The following is a 23,913-nucleotide window of genomic DNA, read 5'->3' on the forward strand; positions in this document are numbered from 1 at the left end:
TGAAGCACGTGGATATCGAATAAAATTGTAATATACACGAGCAATGTAGCAAGAGTTGAAGAAATAATTGTGGACAGTGGGTGTTAACCTACCACTAACTTCGTATGCCAACTTGCCAGTACGTACCCTGCAAGGCTCCAAGTCATGAGGGGGAGGAGGGACTGCTTCCAATCCAATCGACTTTTGCGGATTATTTGTGTATTTCCTTTTATATATATACATATATATACATATACATATATATGTATGTATGTATGTATATATCTAGAAGGAAATCATACCCCCATGGCCAAGCATACAATATTGCATGGCTAATTCTCTCTCATTCACTCACTTGATCGGTTTCGGCCTATACAATCAACTTAACTCACCAATCTTATGCCGTTGGCAAAGAGTAGTAGTTGAGAAACTAGTTGGTAAGTGTCGCACCCATGCATGGCTTTCCACCCCTTTCATTTACATGGCTAATCACATGCAATTTAAAGGCAACAATTAATATGTTTGATAGCATATTACCATAAATCAAATATTAAAACCGTCACTTTTATCGAATATAAGACTTCTCACTGAAATGTGAGAAGAATATAAATAGATTGTAGGGTTTAGGCTGCGGTTGTCAATTTGGACACGAATTCTTGGATGTTTTTGTCCGAAGTGCCACCGTCACTCACAGCCTCTATTGCCAACTCCCTCCATTTCTTTGCATTCTTTTTCATTTCAATCCCATCCTTCTCATCTTCCATCACTTTCCTAATGCAACGCTTAAACTCTTCTCTTCCGACCACCCCAGTAACATTCTCACCGCGATCGTTTATCTCATCATTATCATGATCATAAACCTTCACTCTAACACCAACCTTCCAAACATCCTCAACTAGCTTGGAATTAGTAGGCTGGTCGGTCCACTGCGGCATTGCAATCATTGGCACTCCCAAGCTTAATGCCTCAATCGTCGAATTCCACCCGCCGTGTGTGAAAAAACATCCCACCGCCGCATGCGACAGCACCTCCAACTGAGGGCTCCATTTTACTACTAACCCTTGACCACTATTACTCGTCTCTTCGACAAACTTGGAGGGAAGCTTTGCCTCCTCCGAAGGCCTAACCACCCACAAGAAGTGGAAGCCGCTTTCCTTCAGCCCAAATGCAAGCTCCTCCATCTGCTTGTCACTTAGATTGGCCATGCTACCAAACGCCACGTATACAACCGAGCCTGCTGGCTTGGTGTTGAGCCAGTCTGTGCAGGTCGAGTCGAACTTGAAAAGATGGACCCCGTAATCCTTGTCGTCTTTGATGCTATTGTCCAAGTAAAAAGATGGAATTGTTGGCCCTATTGTCAACAAGTTTGGACAATCTTTTGACATGGATTCCACCGCCTGTACTTGCATAATTATTTCATATTACATATTAGTTACTTGACAAATCAATTATATACTGATCTACCACAAAAACAAAAACAAACAAAAAACTCACTTAATATAAGCATTAACAAAAATTATTTTGAATAATGATATTTAGGCACTATTCTAAAAATCTCTTCCTAGCGCCGCCTAGACCCTGTCTAAGCACTAGTTGGCTGGCACTGCCCCGATTAATGTATAGGCATTTGAAAATTAAGAAAGGGCGCCTAGACGTATTGACGCACCCGCCTAGGCGCTCGCCTAGCACGCCCAGACTCGCCTAGATTGTGATTCACTTAGATAGAAAATATATAACTTTCATTTTGCGTTTTATTTTTTCCATTAAATTGTAATAGACTTGTTAAATACTTAAATGAACACACATTATAAACTTGTTCCCCATGTTTTCATTATGTCCCAATAGCTAATAACATATATGTCATTCTATTTTGTATTTTATGATGAAATTATATATATAATAGATTTAATTAAATCTATTATAATAGATTTAATTAAATCCGTCTAGTTCACCTAGGAGCCTGCCTAGACACTAGGCCCCAACCCGCCACCCGACTAGCGCCTATCGTCTTTTAGAACCTTGTATTTAGGCATACAAAAGAGTCACACTCTTGACAAATTGATGTCACGACATATCACTCTTGTGGGTAAAAATAGAATTACTAGTTAATCAATGATCATCTGATAATTATATTTCATTTCCAGTTTCACGTTTATTAAAAATTAGAAACTTGTTTGATAACTGTTTTCAATTAAAAAAAAAAAAACTAGTTTTATATATGACTTTTCAATATTTTCACTTATTTTGGTTTTCACTTAGAAACAATACCCAAACACTGATAACTAAAAATTAAAAATATTATAGAGCGAGACTTACCTCTTGCTCTAACTTGTAGAAAGTATTGACAAAATTGAAATCAGCTTTGTGGGTGTTAGAAAATTGGTTCAACACCATCTCAAAGTAAGCTGGATATGAGCCCGGGACAGAAATGAAGGACGGGAAGTCTCGAGGCTCAAGCACGTCATGCAACCCCGGAACAGAAGAAATCGTCAGTTTCCCATGATGCTGGAGATGGTAAGTGTAATTAACCGTGCATGTTTGAGTAAAAAAGGCACAGGCAAGCATACCAAATTGTTTGGCTACTTCCAAAGCCCAAGGTAAAAAGGGATCGTAAACAATGCAATCTATAGGTTGGGGTGAGTTTTGGTGCTTTTTAATGAGCTCGGCTAGGGTTTTGGATCCCACGGCTTCCATCCGGGATAGATAGTCGGCGACGCTCCCAGCTTGAGCAAAGCCGCCTTCGTCGTAGCCATCGGAGATGGTATCGAAGTAGACGGAGCCCGATGATGTGCGCTGCAACGAGTTGGCGATGAAGACGGTGTTGGCTAGAGTCACTTTGATGCCCTTGCCCTTAGAGGAAACGCGCTTGCAGAATTGGAGCAACGGGTTTATGTGACCTTGAGCAGGATAAGGAACTGCCAACACGTGAGCTCTATAACCTTTATCACCTTCCATTTGATCTCTCTCTCTCTCTCTCTCTCTTAATTTGGACGACCCAAGCAATGTTTAAATGGTAAGCATATATATTCTATATATACTAAAGCTCAGAGGATGGTTACTGTTCATTAACAGTGCCCACCCGGTTTTGTCCCTCGCTTGCTGAGTAATTTTTTGCCCTTTTCTGGAATCGTGCAGTTAGTTGGCCATTTTGCCCTTTCTGCTTTCTGGTGCCGTTCTCCATCATCTGTGGTTCTTTGCTTTTCAAAACCCACGCACATTTTTTAATCATTTTTCCCTTTTTTTGGAACAATTAGTTTTTATAATTTTATTTTTGCTTTTTTGCACCACAAAATATGTGGCTGGATTTAACTCCTAACTAATAACTGATATAATAGAAATATAGTTAGAAGGGTATTATTGTAATTGAGATATATGGCTATATATGGGATTGTATAGCTATCATTTCCTTAAGTTCAATTGTATACATTTTCTTTAATCAATCAATACAATCTCTCATGTTTCTCTCTACCGATTCTTTCTCTTCCTTTGTACTAATTTCACCTTTTGCAATGTAGTTAACATGGTATCAGAGCCACCAGCTCACGCCATTGATTCTGGTGGTTCCATTTTTCATTATTTTTCATCTGTTTCTAGCTTAGTTTCTTTCCAATTTTCCATTAGTTTCTGTTTCGAAGGAATACTTTTGAGATTTCACCACCGAGAGAGATTTCACCCCAACTCTGTGAGAGATTCTCCTATTCAATGTTTTTTTTTCGGATTCTTGGGATCAAGAACCTCAATTTTTCATCTGGGTTTCTCTTATTTCAGTCCGTTAAGAGTATCGTGTTCGAAATTTGGTCTGGGTCGAGGCCAAGTTTTTGGAATTTTGGTGCTTTTTCACTCGATTGGAGCTTATTCCTCTTTGATCTTCGTGTTATTCACCCTAATAGACGACTAGGAGGTGTTTCTGGGTGCAAATATGGGCGTCGTCGGTGTTGCTTATTACTATCGCAATCGGATCTGTGCTTGGTTTCTCAGTCAGATATTCTCTTTCTTGTCGCTTGGAACCTTCTTTGTTCATCTGTTTGGTTGCCAAGAAATTATGAACAAGAAAAGATCAGATGTTGTTGCTTGTGAAAGATTCGATCTTTCTTTGTTAGGATTGGACTTTGCACTGGAATTGGCTCTCCGCGGCCCTTCCCTATCTGGCATGCCGTTGTTATTAGAGACTCAAATTCTGAAGGTCAGTGCCTTTCCTGAGTGCTGGGTAGTCGGTGCATGGATTCATAGGCGTATTCGATATAGTTCTTTCTTTTTGGTGGTCAACTCAAATCACTTTCTGAATTCTTTAGTGGTGTTTGTTTGTTCAAGATTGCAAATATTGGAAGCTCTTTATGTTCTAATTCTGTGCACTCCAACTGTTTGAAGAAATGGGTCAGTGAATTCTTTATTCTCTGGTATGGAAGAAAGATCAGACATGGGTGCACTCCAGGTGTTTGTCGAAATACCCAACTCAAAAGTTTCATGTGAAGGTTATGTTTTCAGTCCCTTTTCTCTGAATTCTTGAACAATTAGAATGGATATTTTATGGGTTTTTCAAGTTTTTTGTTGCTGGTTAAGAATTACAGCTCTACTACTTGGTTGTGGCTTGTGTTGTCTTTTGGAAGTATACTTGTTCAAGATTTGGGTATTTGTGTTTCTGTTGTGCTCCCAATTTCAAGAATATTGTTGGATTATGTAAAATGGCCCTACCAATTGGAGTTTTCTTTGGGTATTCAACAAGGTGACATGGATAACAGATGGCCTACAAGAAGACTCGAGTTTGCAGCGGATGTGATTGTGAATACATTACAAGAAAAGAAAGAGAGTGGTCATAGAGGGTTAACCCGGCAAGATGTGTGAGATGCAGCTCGCTTAACATACTGGAGATACTGGTCTTTTGGATTATGTGCTGAAATTAATGAATAATGTGATAGTTGGGAATCACATTGTGTGTCGTGCAGGGAACCCATCAACTCGGGTTTTGGAGTGTACAGTTCATGATCTTGCAGATGAGGTTAAGGTCTCGGAACTTGGGAAAAAGATAGTTGCTCATTCTTTTCAATCAACAACTCTATTTCCTGAAGTTGAGGAGTTGATGTATACAATGATGTGCTTTATCAAATTCAAGAGGGGGCTGCCACCTGGTGAAGTAGTAGTTATGCCACTGCATGTAACAATTTGAGAGCTAAAGCGAGCAGCTGAGAGTGTACTGGGAGATACTTGTGGCCATGGGAATCGAAGGCTTTGATGAAATGGATGATAAGGAAGTATTTTTTGGAGTAGCTGAATTGGGAGCAGAAGTTGGTGTGGCTGCTGGGATAAACTACTGTTTCATTTAGTGTTTTTGTTGGATTACAAGATTTCAAGAAAGTGTCAATCTTTCTTGATGGTTAAGAAAGTATAATTCTTTCTTTGATTCCATAGAATTTGTCAAGAGTGTCATTTTCATGTTGCTTTAGAATTTGTCAAGAGTGTCATTCTCTTGTTACTTAGAATTTGTCAAGAGTGTCATTCTCTTGTTACTTAGAATTTGTCAGTCAAGAGTGTCATTCTCTTGTTGCCTTAGAATTTGTCAAGAGTGTCATTCTCTTGTTACTTAGAATTTGTCAAGAGTGTCATTCTCTTGTTACTTAGAATTTGTCAGTCAAGAGTGTCATTCTCTTGTTGCCTTAGAATTTGTCAAGAGTGTCATTCTCTTGTTACTTAGAATTTGTCAAGAGTGTCATTCTCTTGGTGCCTTAGAATTTGTCAAGAGTGTCATTCTCTTGTTGCTTTAGAATTTGTCTAGATCAGTCTCAAATACTTGGCTATTTCAAACTTCACTTGGATACTCCAAGTTTAGTTTGAGGGGGAGTAATAACTGATATAATAGAAATATAGTTAGAAGGGTATTATTGTAATTGAGATATATGGCTATATAAGAGATTGTATAGCTATCATTTCCTTAAGTTCAGTTGTATACATTTTTTCTAATCAATCAATACAATCTCTCATGTTTCTCTCTACCAATTCTTTCTCTTCCTCTGTACTAATTTCACCTTTTGTTATGTCGTTAACACTAACAACTATAACAATTTGTTTTGTCATGCAGTCTATTTGTTTTATCATTTTTTTGTCCAAAAACCAATGTGTTTATCCACAAGGTACAACAATTGGTGATTGTTTATTATATGGGGTGTGATATCCACAGACCCCTTTTTACTTCTTACACACCTTTTTAATTTTCGGCCGTCGGATCGGATGAATTAAAGAAGATCAAAGGGTAAAAACCAACAAGGGGTGTGTGAGAAGTAAAAAGGGGTGTGTGGATAGCACACCCCTATTATATATATAGTTTTTCTCATGAACTCTCACACTGGCTGTTGTAACTTCTCTCTCTCTCTCTGAAAGTGGGTTTTCTTTTCTATGCATGTTATTATTTTATTTCTCTCTTATTGTTTCTTATATCTACATGTCCATTATCCGTGCTTCTTCTTCCTATCACTTTGAAGTCTAGTATTTAAAGCATTTTCTGGTTGCTTTTGGTTTACATTATGTCACGTGTTAATCATCCCCTTCCATTTGAGAGAGAGGCAAAGGAAAAGGGGGATGCCATTGCCTGATGGTAGTAACGAGGGCCCATTCCTGGAAGCATATTTTGGTTGCTTTTGGCTTACAGTATGCCACGTCTTGATCATCCCCTTCCATTTGAGAGAGAGACAGAGGAAAAAGGGGATGCCATTGCCATTGTAGTTGCCTGGTAGTAACGAAGGCCCATTCCTCGAAAAAGAGATAATAAATGCGAAGTTGCAGAAATGGACAAGGATTGTCTGCCCTCTTTGTTCCCATGCCCTCCTGTGCCCTTCTGTTTTGTGTGGTCACGGTTAAGCCACGTCAACATTTTATATTATTTTTTATAGAGATAATAAGACAAAAATAAATATTAATATAAAATGTTGACGTGACTTAACCGTGACCACACAAACAGGATGATATGGGAGGGCACGGGAACAAGGAGGGCATACAATCCTTGTCCTATAGAAATATATATATTGGGCAAGGCAGACCAAATAGAAACCAAATAGTCAATTATTCAAATATCTAGTGAATCAAGTATTGGAGGGTAGAGTTCCACGTCGAAGATGTACGAATTTTATTATGTACGAGATTAAAAATGTAAAATATCGTTTATACTAAAAATAAATATTTAGTGATAAAATTCAACACTTTTATTAAATTTTTTTGTTTAAAAAAAAAAAACCCTATTCCATGCAATAGGATGACCGTTAGGTTTTATTCATTGAAACCCTTTCGGGCCAGCATCCTTATGGGTGCGTTTGGTACGTGGGACGGGACGGGACGGAACGGGACGAGGCGTTCCGTCCCGCGTTTGGTGCGCCAAAAATGGGTGGAACGAGCTGTTCCACGGGACAAATTTTGGGTGTTTTTGCGTTCCACCTCCCCCCTGGAACGGGTTTGTTCCACGTATGTGGAACACAATGTTTTACCATTTTAAGACAAATATACCCCATGTCTTTTTCAAAAATTACACATTCGTCCCGTCCCGTCTGCGTACCAAACGCACCCTATTTTATCCCAATCCCACGTAATATGACGACTTTAGGTTTTATTCATTGAAATCCCTTCCCAACATCTTTATTCGTTTGTTTGCATTTTATCTATGCAGACAGATCAATGACACCAATTTTTTTTTACAATTTTTTACATATGTTTTTGAGGAGCCAAATCCGTAATATTTTTCAATGATTTGAACCGTCTATCTTTTAGGTATTTTCTCAAAGATCATATCTGTTAAAATCACCCAAATTTAAAACCGTGTTTTGGATTAAGGGTTTAGGGTTCTTTGTAGAGCCGTATTTGTTCATTTTCTTTACTACAAATAGTCTTAATGATTTTAATAGACGATTTGGATTACTGAAATGTATTACGAAAACCGTATAAAATGTTTATCAAAAGTTATGTAAAAAAAATTATGAGATGGATGACAATGACAATGCGGACATGTCCGTAGGTGAATAAGATCGATGATACCGAGCCCAGTCTTAAGGACAAGCTACTAACTAGATTTGGGTGCTATTTAAAGGCCATTGGTCCTACCGTTCAACTTCAAGCAATCACCATTCTTCATTAGCCCTATTTTAATTGGTTCTTGACTCATTAATCATATTTAAGCTAGAGATATTCCATTTGCCGACTTGGGAGATCCATATAAATAAACAAATCAAAATTCAATAATTAGAAAATGCAAAGGACATGTGGTCCGTCCATAACGTGGGCTTTGAAAAACGCCTTCTCAATGTTTCTAGCTTGTAACCCATTAAGTGGGAGCTTGTGATGATAAACGTGTTTCTAGTCATTTTCCCGTTTTAATTTAATAATATAATGTTACGTATAAATTTATTTCCGAGTGATATTATATTTTTTCATTGAAACGACATGTAATGATAAACTAAAGTACAAATACATACGTTTAAACTCAATTAACACTTTGTTTGGTTTGAACTTTCAATCGATAGACACAACTCACTAAACTTAATATATGTTTGTGAAGAAGTTGACGTTCCACTATAAAATTAATTGGCAATGTAGGATGTAGCTTAACTTATAAGTTTATGCAAAGTCTCTCCTCCCATCAATATGTGTCTCATTCTCAACACGCTCCTTCACATGTGGCGAATTTTCAAGCATAACACGTGGATAACACAACGGGATGACGTGGAACGTGTGTGACTGTTTGACTTCACACGTGGGACAATCTACTCTGATACCATGAAGAAGTTAAGGTTCTTTTATAAAACTAAAAATAATTGGTAATATAGGGAATAACTCAACTTACATATAAGTCTATGTAAGGTCTCATTCCATTAATGTGTCACAATTTAAGATGATGTCTAAGTTAGAACAAGAAAGTCAAGTTTTCATGCGTTCGCCAAAAAAAAAGAGTCAAGTTTTCATGCAAAAGACCAGCTCTTTTGATTCTATTTCATGACGAATCAATCTTTACGAAAACAGAAGTGGTACATCACGTATTTTAATATAAATGATGGAAAATTTTATTTTTTAAGTTATTAATTTTTTAGCACACATGTCCTATCATTTGTTAATGACATGTGGTGTACCATCATGTGTACCAAGCACATTGAAAAATCTCTTCATAAGCATGACCATACTTTTCAGGCTTTAATGGTACATGAAAGTCCATTTGGCGAATATATAATAATAATAATAATAATAATAGCAGCGTATATGATCGGTTTGGAGAAGGAGAGATTCTATTTTTCAACTGATGACACTACATAATAATCTAGCGGATGAACAGTGTATTACTTGAACAGGTCTTTTATGCAAAGGGGTTTCTATTTTTTTTTTAAATAGGGATTAGATGTGAGGTTCACTTCACATCGAACTTTAACGATCCGAACCGTTTATTTTGTAAGTCTCGATTCATTTTTCATCCTTGCAAAAATTCAAATCAATCCGAAATCATTTGCCTATTTAATTATCAAGATAAAATTTCACGGTTTCTTATAAAACAAAGTATTCGTTAATTTCTTTGAACACAATTATATGTCTTAAATATTTCCGATTTAGCTAATATTTTACAAGGATGATATATGGGGTGTAACTTGAAAAATAGACAGTTCGGATTATTATAGTTCGATGTTATGTGGATCCCACAATTAATCCCTATTTTTATAAATAAAATAAAATAAAATAAAATAAAGTGAGGATCCCTTCTCTTAAAGATTTCCTTACTTGAAAACAATATAATCATATATGTAATTGGTAGTGCTATTGTGACAATAATATTAGTTTTAAGTGTTTTTCTTTGATTTGAGAAGACAAATTTATATGACACGTGTGCACATTCAAGATAGCATCTTATAGTCTTACTCTTTTAAGGTTCTCATTTTGAGAACATGTGAGAACCAAATGCATATTAGCCACAATATTATATTAGTTTAGATTCAAAGATATTTGACAGTTTGATAAAAACAATAATAAAAAAAATAAAAAATAAAAGAGATTTGTAATGGTTAATTGTAAGATCCCACATTGCCAAGATGAGTGATTCTTATATTCTCATCCCTACCTAGCACGATGTCTTTTAGGAGCTCACTGGTCTCGAGTTCTATCGAAACTCTGAAGTTAAGCGAGTAGCGCGCGAGAGCAATCCCATGATGGGTGACTCACTGGGAAGTTTTCCTTAGCCACTTTAAATTTCATGGTCCATTATATATATTATGTTAATATACTTTGCATTCTGAGTTAAATAATCCAAGAATATTGTCTTTTAACAGTTTTCATAACCCAATAATACTTAGCAAATTTTATATTACCTTCATTGTTAATAGTTAAAAATATTGTCCGTAAATTATTATTTCAATTATTGGAATGGTTGATAGGGATTTTTACCACCTGCAAAAGTAGGAATAAAAACACATAAAAATACTTGCAAGAGTACAAGATTGTCGTAGTATAGCAGCTCAAGCAAGGTCGTTTTCTGTAGGGATTGAATCAATAATTTATATTAAAACCAAATCTTAATTAATTATTTGAAAACAAAGTTTAGAAAAAGGTGATTTAATGACCTAAAATATTAAAAACGAATTTAATTAAAAACAATTAAATAAATTGGGAAAGTAAAGTAAACCAAAGAAAATAGTTTTGAAAATAAATTTAAGCACTAGGGTTTCGCCGTCACCTTAACAACAATCCTACGTAGTTCTTCCAATTACTTATGAATTACACATGCATATTTTGAAGGTTAGGTTTTCCTAAAGTATGCCCTACTTGAAACCTCCAACATAGAACGTATATCTAACATGCAACCCGTCCGTGGCATCCAGATCGAATGTGAACATGCAAGACTAATTAAGTTTTGTGAAATTCTTTGAAAAACCATACAACCCTTAAGGTGTGTCGTCCATCCTAAGTAGTTACACATATTAACCACAAGAAGTCAGTGCCAATTCCAGGGACAACCCTCAGCTAGAATTGCATCAAATTACTTTTCTAAATATCCTAATGGTGACCAATCATCGAGACAATTAGATACTTTAAAGCACATTGATTAATAATTCAAAACTTACATGTATAATATCATAAGTAAATTAAAAAGAAACTACATATTCTTGCTAAGGCTCGTGGCCTCGTCCTAACAAATGAAACTAGTTACGAATAATCATAAAACAAAATATTATTAAGAACATAGATGGAAAACATTCTGAAAATAAACTTGAAAGCTCCAAAATAGTACGTTCTCCTCCTCCTTTAACCCTAATGGCTAAATATCTTATTTATACTAATAAAAAATAAAACCCTAAAAGGTCTTAGAATAAAACTAGGAAACATAATAAAATAATAAAAAGAAAATAAAAGGTTTCATATTTAAACTAAAATTCGGACTTCTCAGAAAATCAGTCTTTTGACGGACCAAATTAACTCCGATTTGGTCTCAAAATGTCTCTTTTTAAATCTGAAGACGTCCCCTAAAAATTATCAGAAGGAATATTCTTCAAAATATGACATCTTGACCTCCAACATACCCAAAATGTCCATAAATGTTAATATGGGAAAGCTGTGCATTGGGCCTTAATTTCATTGCCATGGTCAAACGACTAGGTAGAAAAATCTGGAATTCTGATACAATCATCTTGAAAGACTCATGAACATTCTCCAATTGGGATCACTCCAAAATTCATCTGTTTGGTTACTTTTTGCTCCAGAGGAAGTCGAATGTCTTACATTGAAAATACATAACAAAGTATCAAAATTCTACCAAAATAACCAATAAATTAATACTAAGATTAGGGTAAAGTATATGGTATAATATTGACTATCAAAATACCCCTAAACTTAGCTTTTTGCTTGTCGTCAAGCAAAATAAAACTAGAAAACAAAAATAAAAGCTAACAAACTTAAAAACTTTATTAAAACTCAACTGAGACAAAATTTCACTTTCAAGTTGCAATCCATAGAAGACGTTAAAAATTAGAACATCTTTCCAAAAGTTCCAACGAATCGCACCATAGAGTCTAAGCCATTTATAATCAATTAGAAAAGAATTCATGAACTTCCTTTGGTGTAAAGTAAATCAACATAGTTAAGGAGACTTGACTAAAACTCTTACTTTTCATCCTCTTTATTCCACATGTGCTAACTATATATATATATCAAATATTTTTTTTCTCTTTTTTTTCCTTTTTTTTTTCGAATCTCTTTTTATATTTTTATTTTTCTAGTAACAGTAGTAGTCGTGCAATGTTGGTTCACTTAAACTTTCGATCCAACCCATGTAGCGAGTTTTAGGTCAATGACTCCCAAACCACTAAGGCTTTAGGGCACTAGGTGTAGAACACCCCTAAGGACTTTACTTACTTGAGCTTAAAAAGCTACGAAACCAACTAACCACCCTACTCCATGCCAAAACTCTACCGTTTGACTCAAGAATCACTACTGATTAGGCAGGATTGGCCCGGTTACTAAGCAAAGTCTCAGGTGGAACAATTATTACTTTATTTATAACAAGAACTCACTTTACTTAAAACAAAAATTAAAATTAAACTTAGACTAAAAGTAAGTGTTGCAATTTCACTCCCCACAAACCATGTTGATGTGAATGTGCAAATTTTCAAAGTATAACTCATGAATTAGTGTCTAAGCAACAATAAATAGAAAAGACTCTACTATGGGATTAACTTTCATCATGTCCATTGTGGAGCCAAAAATATTCGCTAGGCGACACGTGGACTTTTGAACGGAAGAGGACAAAAATACCCTTGAGGCATACCGGGATTCCTACGCGCAAGTAGTGGGTAATCATCCTCAACCAATTCAAAAATGCTCCAAAAGAGGTAACCAATTCCAAATTATCTTATTTTAGGTAATTATTTCCAAAACTTAATTTCCCTAATATATTATTTAGTTAATTAATTATCTAAATAATATATTCTTCCCATATCTCCTAAAATCATCCCTTAATTATCAATTTGAAACATCCACTCAAACCTAAAAAATGATATAGGGCCGGCTACCCCATTCAAAGCCTATTCCATCACCTTTTTCTACCTTTTCCACCTTTCCTTCCCTTTTAAATTAGCCAATCAATACCATAAATACTAAAACATTTCCTTTCATATTTAATTAGCCAATTAATTGGCTAATTAAACCTAAAATAAACCCTAAAATCCCACCTAGTAGACCGGCCACATTCCCTCTCTTTGCTCCACACCTTTTCAAATTTCTTCCACTTTATTAGCCAAATAATGCTAGTCATTCAATTGGGTAACTTCCCATTTATTTCTATTATATTTTATTAGCCAATAAAGTGGCTAATAAAACCACAAAATTCATCCCAAAGCACAAAGAAAAGGGCCGGCCATTTCTTGAAGATGTGGACCAATTTGGTCCTATAAATAGTCACCCATTTTTACCAAACACTCATTCCAAATCTCTTGCAAAAATTCCAAAACACTCTAAACACTATTTCTCTCTAAAATTCTAACTTTGGCATCGGAGGTTCTTCGGCCAAAGCCCCCCCCTTCATCGTGGGCGCGTAAGGCTTTTGTCCATTTGTTATAACGTTAAAGTAATCTATGGATATTAACTAAAAAAATGAAATTTTTTATTTTTTAATTCAACTCAAAAATTAAAAATCTAAAAATCTATTTCCCACCCCCAAACTTAATCTCAACTCCTCCCCAGCCCCTGTTCTCAAGGTGTGGAAAAAGAAACACATAAAGAAAGAATAAAGAAAAATGACCGACAAAAACAACTAACTAATCAAAGAAACAAACAGTCGACAAAAGATTAAAAAATATATAAAAAATAAAAAATAACAAGAATAAATAACAAAAACGAAAAGAAAAGGAACAACAACACCTGGGCTGGAAGTAGAAACTTGCTGCTTGATAATTTGATGGCCGAACAAAAAGCCATGAAGAGCCCACGTAAACAAAGAATGCACCAGCCCATTTCATCGAGAACCCAGGTAATATACATGCCTTTGTCTGCCATCGCCATACCGCGAGCCCAGAGCCGAACGCTCCTCCACTCATTTTCTTTCATTGCTCTTCCTTTCATAAAAACCTTGGTTGCTGCAATCAAAACCAAAGCTTCCTCTCTAGAACTCTCAGATCCGAGCCACAACCCCCAAACTTAATCTCAACTCCTCCCCAGCCCCTGTTCTCTCATCTTCGTTGATTCTCAGCAGATTTCCTGTACCATTCCGACGCCACAGAGGTATGCCGCCATCATTTCCCCCATTTCTTCTCAATTTCTTCTTGTGACTTAGAATCAGAGCAAAATCGATACTAATCTCTCTTGCATGTTTGTGTCATGTGGTAGGAATCTCTTTTGGTAAATGAAGAGACCGTGAAAAATGAAGGAATGACGGAAAATCATAGATCCAACGGTCAAAATTGGGAGCGGAGATATCAAAAACCTGCGGATCCGAGATTATAAGGTATATATATGCCCTCTTTTTTTTTTTTTTTTTTTTTTTTTTTTTACATTCAAGCAGGAATTAGCTTGATCTGTGAATGTGTTATATGCGTATGTTGGTTTAAAATTGCTGAATATAATGAACTGTATGATTTTGGGCCTGTGTATCCGTGTATGAATATGATCTCTGCTTGCTCGTAATTTTCCTTTGTGTTTGTGCATGTTTCCTGATGGTGCATGTTGAGCAAAATTTTGCATGAAATTTGATCTGCGATATGCGGACCCTTTTGCACACTTGGATCCCCGATTGTAGAACCGTGTACTTAGAAAATTGTTGAACGATCCCTAAACTAATTTCATGGGAAAGAGTGTGAAGTAAGTGGATCCAAGTAGTGTAGAAGCTTCCAAGCAAACCCCACGGTACGCATTGCCGAATCTCAACTCATATTTTTCTTCGTATCGGCGCTGCCTAATCCCATGCATGTAGAAGAATGGATGATGAATGTGCTGGGGTGAATAAATGTTGATTGCACACCCGTAGTTGAGATTTAGTTGAGATTAGGCCGAATCAGTTCCGAATGCAACCTGCAAAGATCACACATTAAAAATCTAATTAGAATAAAATACTGATTACCAAAGAAAAATTGCTGTTTTTGTGGTTTTCAGTTTTCTGATTCTTTTTTTAATTTTTAATTTTTGTGATATAGACTAAAAGGAAGAAAATAAAATGGACGAAAATAAAAAGAAAAGAGTTTAGAAAAATTGGATTGTCTCCCACTAAGCGTTTTAGTTAACGTCAATAGCTAGACGGATTGGAATGAGGTTTGTGATCACGTCACTTGTTCTCTTAGAGTTAACCACTTCTTGATAGAATCATACGGCAACAGTAGATATGGAATGAGTTGTTGTTTATCAGTGGTTGAATTCTTTGTACTTGCCCTTCTATGTGAATGAATCTTTGTGATCAAATAGGATCCCCTCAATCGATGCTTGTGTTTCCCTTGAACTAACTTCAATCTTGTATTTAATACCCACAATTTTTGTATAGGTTGAATGTCTTGACGAAAGATTGGGCTGCTGTTAAGCTTTTTCTTCTTCCCGTTGTAGAATGTAGCCTGCTGGATGGACCTGACCTGCCCAGATTTGCTTTAAATTTGATGCCGTGTATGTGCTGTCATGTGAATTTCCAGATTCTGATTTGTTATAAACAACCCCTTGCAACACGTCAGTTATGATGAATTCCGGCAGCCTCGTTTGTTTCTTTGTAGCCTCTTGATGTGGTATGTGTGGCATATAAACTTGGGCAGTAAATGGTTCTGTGGGAATTTCAGGATCAGCATGTGCTTTGTCCTCCATTGGGCACGAGTAACTGGTAGATTGCTCTTCAATTCTGGCGTTTTCCTGCATGTACTCATATCTCGTTGCACATTGGGGTGTCTGAATTACACACCATTCCTTTGAATCTTGTGGCACATTAGGCTGCTCAAAAGGTTGTTGAGTACCTCCCCATCTAAAACCAGGATGCTTTTTCAAATATGGAGCATAGTAATCAAAAGTGGGATCATTCCAACGCCAAAGTGACTTGTTCCTCATATTAATATGCTCCTTCACATAGTCTGGAAAATATTTCCTATCAGGGCATTGCAAAATTCCATGGGTATTTGAACAACAAAGGGCACAAATTGTAGGTTTAAATCCATAGAAGGCCTGTTTTGTGAAAGAAACCCATAAAGGTGGTCCTGGTAGTGGCTCCATCATTGAATTGCTCTCAAAATTAACAAGCCTACAAAAATAAAAATAAAATCAAGTAAATAAAAAGATATATACAAAAATAATTAACTAAGAATATGATAAACACAAATTATTTGAAACAATCTCCCGCAACGGTACCAATTTCTTGATAGGGATTTTTAGCACCTGCAAAAGTAGGGATAAAAACATTTAAAAATACTTGTAAGAGTACGAGGTTGTCGTAGTATAGCAGCTCAAGCAATGTCATTTTTCGCAGCGATTGAATGAATAATTTATATTAAAACCAAATCTTAATTAATTATTTGAAAACAAAATTTAGAAAAAGGTGATTTAATGACCTAAAATATTAAAAACGAATTTAATTAAAAACAATTAAATAAATTGGGAAAGTAAAAAAAACCAAATAAAATAGTTTTGAAAATAAATTTTAGCACTAGGGTTTCGCTATCACCTTAACAATCCTATATAGTTCTTCCAATTACTTATGAATTACACATGCATATTTTGAAGGTTAGGTTTTCCTAAAGTATGCCCTACTTGAAACCTCCAACATATAACGTATATCTAACATGCAACCTGTCCGTGGCATCCAGATCGAATGTGAACATGCAAGACTCATTAAGTTTTGTGAAATCCTTTTGAAAAACCATATAACCCTTAAGATGTGTCGTCCATCCTAAGTAGTTACACATATTAATCACAAGAAGCCAGCGCCAATTCCAGGGACAACCCTCCACCAAAATTGCATCAAATTACTTTTCTAAATATCCTAATGGTAGCCAACCATCAAGACAATTAGATAGTTTAAAACACAGTGATTAATAATTCAAAACTTGCATGCATAATATCATAAGTAAATTGAAAAGAAACTACATATTCTTGCTAAGGCTTGTGACCTCGCCCTAGCAAACGAAACTAGTTATGAATAATCATAAAACAAAATATTATTAAGAACATGGATAGAAAACACCTTAAAAATAAACTTGAAAGCTCCAAAATAGTGCGTTCTCCTTCTCCTTTAACCCTAATGGCTAAATATCTTATTGGCTAAATAGCCAAAATGGTCCCTGAGATTTGCATAACTCATCACTTTGGTCCCTGAGATTCCAAATCAATAAAGGTGGTCCCTGAGATTGTCCACCATCCATCATTTTGGTACTTCCGTTAAGTGTCTCAGAGCTCTTGGCCAGAAATTTGGGCAATTTTCAAAGCTTCATAACTCAATCGTTTCTTAACCAAATTCGACCCATAATATATCAAAATGAAGATATGAAAGTGTAGAATAAGATCATATCCATTTGGAAGCCCAATGGTTTCCGGAAATGGCCGGAAAATAGCCTCAAAGTTGACTGATCCGAGGGAAAACTTGAAAACTCGCCGGAAACGAGGTAAACTTTAAACGTTCATAATTTCTTCAATATTCAACAAAATCAAGTGATTGAAAAACAAAAATCATACTTCTCAATGAGACAAAGAGAATGGTACCTTTTTTTTACTACTAACTCACCTTGGTTTGGCCTGAAAACGGCTCGAAAGTGGCTGTCTTGGTTTCGAGTTATCCACTTTCGAGCCGTGTTTCGGCTAAACCACGACTATTTAGCAATCAAAAAAGGTACCATTCTTTTCGTATCGTTGAGAAGTATGATTTTCATTTTTGAATCACTTGATTTCGTTGAGTATTGAAGAAGTTATGAATATTTAAAGTTTGCCCAGTTTCCGGCGAGTTTTCCAGTTTTCGCTCAGACCAGTCAACTTTGAGGCTATTTTCCGGCCATCTCCAGCAACCTTTGGGCTTTCAAATAGGTATAATCTTATTCTACACTTTACTATCTTCATTTTGATATATTATGGGTCGAATTTGGTTAAGAAACGATTAAGTTACGAAACTTTGAAAATTGCCCAAACTTCAGGCCAAGAGTTTCGGGACATTTAACAGAGTTTTTAATGGAATGACTAAAATGATGGATGGTGGACAATCTCAGGGACCACTTTTATTGATTTAGAATCTCAGGGACCAAAGTGATGAGTTATGCAAATCTCAGGAACCATTTTGGCTATTTATCCTATCTTATTTATACTAATACAAAATAAAACCCTAAAATGTCTTAGAATAAAACTAGGAAACATAATAAAATAATAAAACATAAAATAAAAGGTTTTCTATTTAAACTGAAATTCAGATTTCTCAGAAAATTAGTCTTTTGACAGACCAAATCAACTCCGATTTGGTCCAAAATGTCTCTTTTTTAAAGCTGAAGACGTCCCCTACAAATCATCAGAAGGAATCTTCTTCAAAATATGTCATCTTGACCTCTAAAATACCCCAAATGTCCAGAAATGTCAATCTGGGAAAGCTGCGCGTTAGGCCTTAATTTCATTGTCACGGTCAAACGACTTGGTAGAAAATCTGATATTTTGATACAATCATCTTGAAAGGCTCACGAACATCCTCCAATTGGAATCACTCCAAAATTCATCCGTTTGGTTACTTTTTGCTCCAGAGGAAGTCGAATGTCCTACATTGAAAATACATAACAAATGATCAAAATTCTACCAAAATAACCAATAAATTAATACTAAGATTAAGGTAAAGTATATGGTATAATATTGACTCATCAATGGTATAAGGACTTAAAAATTAAAATGCAGAAATGTATGATGAATGTATAATATTGACTCATCAATGGTATAACGGTGTTTAATTGTTAGAAAAATAAAATTATGACAAATTTTTCTTTTTTAATTTTCCAGTTGTTAAAAAAACACGTAGACGGGTGAAAAAAGAGTAAATGGTAAAAAAAGAAAGGATAAACGGGTTAAAAAATGATAAATGGGTAAACGGGTAATAAACGGTTACGATTAAATGGGTACACAGTTATGGATATGGTTAACCATTTATAAATGGTTATGGGTATGGGTATAACAGTTAGACAATTACCCAACGGGTAAACGGTTATGTGGGTATGAGAATAAACAGTTATGGATAAATAACCGCGGTTACCCGCCTGCCATAACCGTTGTCTATCCCTAATTATGAGGCCAAGCCTACCCCCACCCCTTAGTTTAGATGATATCGTTTGTTAAAAAAAATGCATTTGGTCCTTACATGTCCTTAAAATGAGGATTTTAAGAGAGCAAGACTCTAGCGTCTCATCTCATGTTAATGATACAAGAATATATGAGCTTGTTTAAAAGTACTATTAAAATAACTGAAAGTATTTTTTGTACAAATATTTTTGGAACCAATCCTAAAAAAATGCAAGTGAATCTTGAAAAAACACTTGAAGTGCTTTTGAAACCAAAACATATTTTCTTTAAAAACGTTTTCAACCATTTTGAAAACACTTCCAAACAAATCATATGTTAGCTTCTCTATCATATTTTCACTTGCCGTGACGGTGTAGTCTGCCACACCGAAACCAGATCCCCTCCTGAGCATAGGGTGGGGACCCTCCTGACCGGTCCATCTGGACCATTGAAATTTTATCTAACGGCTACAATCATTATAACTTTAGAGGGGCCCCCTATTTGTAGCCGTTGGATTAAAGCCCCCTATTTGTAGCCGTTGGATTAAAATCCAACGGCCCACGTTAGAGGATCCCGAGGAGTTGCCTCGGAAGGGATCCAATTCTGGGAGGAGGGACTGCTTCCGATCCAGTCAACTTTTGCGGATTATTTGTGTATTTCCTTTTATATATTTACATATATATATATATATATATATATGTATGTATGTATGTATATATCTAGAAGGAAATCATACCCCCATGGCCAAGCATACATATTGCATGGCTAATTCTCTCTCACTCACTCACTCGACCGGTTTCGGCCTATACAATCCATCTTATGCCGCTGGCGAAGAGCAGTAGTTGAGAGACTAGTTGGTAAGTGTCGCACCCATGCATGGCTTTCCACCCCTTTTATTTACATGGCTATTCACATGCATTTTAAAAGCAACAATATGTTTGATAGCACATTAACAGAAATCAAATATTAAAATCGTCGCTTTTATTGAATATAAAACTTCTCACTGACATGTGAGAAGAATATAAATAGATTGTAGGGTTTAGGCTGCGGTTGTCAATTTGGACACGAATTCTTGGATGTTTTTGTCCGAAGTGCCACCGTCACTCACAGCCTCTATTGCCAACTCCCTCCATTTCTTTGCATTCTTTTTCATTTCAATCCCATCCTCCTCATCTTCCATCACTTTCCTAATGCAACGCTTAAACTCTTCTCTTCCTACCATCCCATTAACATTCTCACCGCGATCGTTTATCTCATCATGATCATGATCATAAACCTTCACTCTAACACCAACCTTCCAAACATCCTCAACTAGCTTGGAATTAGTAGGCTGGTCGGTCCACTGCGGCATTGCAATCATTGGCACTCCCAAGCTTAATGCCTCGATCGTCGAATTCCACCCGCCGTGTGTGAAAAAACATCCCACCGCCGCATGCGACAGCACCTCCAACTGAGGGCTCCATTTTACTACTAACCCTTGACCGCTATTACTTGTCTCTTCGACAAACTTGGAGGGAAGCTCTGCCTCCCCCGAAGGCCTAACCACCCACAAGAAGTGGAAGCCGCTTTCCTTCAGCCCAAATGCAAGCTCCTCCATCTGCTTGTCACTTAGATTGGCCATGCTACCAAAGGCCACGTATACAACCGAGCCTGCGGGCTTGGTGTTGAGCCAGTCTGTGCAGGTCGAGTCGGACTTGAAAAGATGGACCCCGTAATCCTTGTCGTCTTTGATGCTATTGTCCAAGTAAGAAGATGGAATTGTTGGCCCTATTGTCAACAAATTTGGACAATCTTTTGACATGGAATCCACCGCCTGTCCTAGCATAATTATTTCATATTACATATTAGTTACTTTGACAAATCAATTATATATTGATCTACCACCAAAAAAAAAACTTAGTAACAATAATGATTTTGAATAATGATATTTAGGCATACAAAAGGGTCACACTCCTGACAAATTTATGTCACGACATATCATGTGGGTAAATAGAATTACTAGTTGGTAAATAGAATTACTAGTTAATCAACGATCATCTGATATTTATATTTCATTTATAGTTTCACGTGTATTAAAAATTAGAAACTTGTTTGATAACTGTTTTCAATTTAAAATAAATAAATAAAACTAGTTTTATATACGACTTTTCAATATTTTGGCTTATCTTGGTTTTCACTTAGAAACAATTACCAAACAAGTGAAAACTAAAAATTAAAAATATTATAGAGCGAGACGTACCTCTTGCTCTAACTTGTAGAAAGTATTTGCAAAAATGAAATCAGCTTTGTGGGTGTTAGAAAATTGGTTCAACACCATCTCAAAGTAAGCTGGAAACGAGCCCGGGACAGAAATGAAGGACGGGAAATCTCGAGGCTCAAGCACGTCATGCAACCCCGGAACAGAAGAAATCGTCAGTTTCCCATGATGCTGGAGATAGTAAGTGTAATTAACCGTGCATGTTTGAGTAAAAAAGGCACAGGCAAGCATACCAAATTGTTTGGCTACTTCCAAAGCCCAAGGTAAAAAGGGATCGTAAACAATGCAATCTATAGGTTGGGGTGAGTTTTGGTGCTTTTTAATGAGCTCGGCTAGGGTTTTGGATCCCACGGCTTCCATCCGGGATAGATAGTCGGCGACGCTCCCAGCTTGAGCAAAGCCGCCTTCGTCGTAGCCATCGGAGATGGTGTCGAAGTAGACGGAGCCCGATGATGTGCTCTGCAACGAGTTGGCGATGAAGACGGTGTTGGCTAGAGTCACTTTGATGCCCTTGCCCTTAGAGGAAACGCGCTTGCAGAATTGGAGCAACGGGTTTATGTGACCTTGAGCAGGATAAGGAACTGCCAACAGGTGAGCTCTATAACCTTTATCACCTTCCATTTGATCTCTCTCTCTCTCTCTCTCTCTCTCTCTCTTAATTTGGACGACCCAAGCAATGTTTAAATGGTAAGCATATATATACAATCTATAGAACACCAAATAGTCAATTATTCAAATATCTAGTGAATCAAGTATTGGAGGGTAGAGTTTCACGTCAAAGATGTACGAATTTTATTATGTAGGAGATTAAAAATGTAAAATATTGTTTATACTAAAAATAAATATTTAGTGATAAAATTCAACACTTTTACTTATTTTTTGCGTTTTAACCCTATTCCATGCAATAGGATGACCGTTAGGTTTTATTCATTGAAACCCTTTCCCAACAGCAATAGGATGACCGGTAGGTTTTATTCATTGAAACCCTTTCCCAACATTCTTATTTTATCCCAATCCCACGTAATAGGACGACTTTAGGTTTTATTCATTGAAATCCTTTCCCAACATCTTTATTCGTTTTTAGCATTTTATCTATGCAAACGGATCAGTGACACCATTAATTTTTTTATAATTTTTTATACTTGTTTTTGTGGAGCCAAATCCGTAATGTATTTCAACGATTTGAACAGTCTATCTTTTAGGTATTTTCTTCAAGATCATGTCTACTAAAATCACGCAAATTTGAAACTATGCTTTGGATTAAAGGTTTAGGATTATTTGTAGAGCCGTATTTTTTCATTTTCTTTACTACAAATGAATGCCTTAATGATTTTAATAGACGGTTCAGATTACTGAAATGTATTACTAAAACCGTACAAAATGTGTATCGAAAGTTATGTAAAGAAATAATAATAATGACATGGATGACAATGACAATGCGGACACGTCCGTAGGTGAATAAGATCGATGATATCGAGCCGAGTCTTAAGTACAAGCTACTAACTAGATTGGGTGCTATTTAAGGCCATTGGTCCAACCTTTCAAATTCAAGCAATCACCATTCTTCATTAGCCCTATTCAATAATTAGAAAATGCCAAGGACATGTGGTCCGTCCATAACGTGGACTTTGAAAAACGCCTCTTGAATATGTAACTAAATCTCAAACTTTCTAGCTTGTAACCCATTAAGTGGGAGTTTGTTATGATAAACTTGTTTATAGTCATTGTCCCGTTTTAATTTAATAATATAATATTACGTATGAATTTATTTCCGAGTGATATTTTATTTTTTATTGAAACGATATGTAATGATAAAGTACAGTACAAATACATACATCTAAATTCAATTAACACTTTGTTTGGTTTCAACTTTCAATCGATAGACACAACTCACTAAATAACAATATATGAAAGTCCATTTGGCCAATATATATATATAATAGTGTATATGATCAGGTTTGAAGGAGGATAGATTATATTTTTCAACTGATGACACTACATAACAATCATCTAGTGGATGAACAGTGTATTACTTTAAAACAAGATAATCATATCTGTAATTGGGGAGTGCGTTCATGAGTGCATAACAATCATCTAGTGGATGAACACTGTATTACTTTAAAACAAGATAATCATATATGTAATTGGTAGTGCTTGCGATAATTTATTAGTTTTAAGTGTTTTTCTTTGATTTGAGAAGACAAATTTACATAACACGAGTACACAGTCACTATAGTTACTTACAGTCCTGCTCTCTTAAGGTTCTCATCTTGAGAACATATGAGAATCAAAGGCATATTAGGCAAAATATTATATTAATTTAGATTTAAAGACTTAAAATATTTGATAAATAAAATAAAAGAGATTTGTAATGGTTCATGGAAGTTGATTTTGCTTTATTAAATTGTCAAATATTTTAAGCCTTTTAATCGAAAGTTTGAAACTAATTTATTCCAGTGGCTGCCAATTAG

General features: G+C 35.9%; 2 protein-coding genes and 1 long non-coding RNA gene across 3 annotated transcripts; 1 reads left to right on the forward strand and 2 right to left on the reverse strand.

The window, feature by feature from the left end:
• Window positions 1-478: 478 nt before the first annotated feature.
• On the reverse strand, window positions 479-22,114 carry LOC126602313 (UDP-glycosyltransferase 74F2-like). Its single transcript, XM_050269145.1, has 3 exons — window positions 22,034-22,114; window positions 2,296-2,904; window positions 479-1,376 (listed from the first exon to the last, which is right to left on the reverse strand). Exons 1-3 carry the CDS (start codon window positions 22,061-22,063, stop codon window positions 603-605), a joined length of 1,413 nt encoding a protein of 470 aa, XP_050125102.1. The 5' UTR covers window positions 22,064-22,114; the 3' UTR covers window positions 479-602.
• On the forward strand, window positions 13,664-15,742 carry LOC126602327 (uncharacterized). Its single transcript, XR_007616076.1, has 3 exons — window positions 13,664-14,205; window positions 14,311-14,428; window positions 15,455-15,742. It is a non-coding gene; the product is annotated as an uncharacterized LOC126602327 (long non-coding RNA).
• LOC126602312 (UDP-glycosyltransferase 74F2-like) lies at window positions 20,040-22,063 on the reverse strand. Its single transcript, XM_050269144.1, has 2 exons — window positions 21,425-22,063; window positions 20,040-20,998 (listed from the first exon to the last, which is right to left on the reverse strand). The coding sequence occupies exons 1-2, from the start codon at window positions 22,061-22,063 to the stop codon at window positions 20,225-20,227; spliced, it is 1,413 nt and encodes a 470-aa protein (XP_050125101.1). The 3' UTR covers window positions 20,040-20,224.
• Window positions 22,115-23,913: the final 1,799 nt, after the last annotated feature.

This window comes from Malus sylvestris, chromosome 15 (assembly GCF_916048215.2).
Source record: "Malus sylvestris chromosome 15, drMalSylv7.2, whole genome shotgun sequence".
Taxonomy (NCBI): Eukaryota; Viridiplantae; Streptophyta; class Magnoliopsida; order Rosales; family Rosaceae; genus Malus; species Malus sylvestris.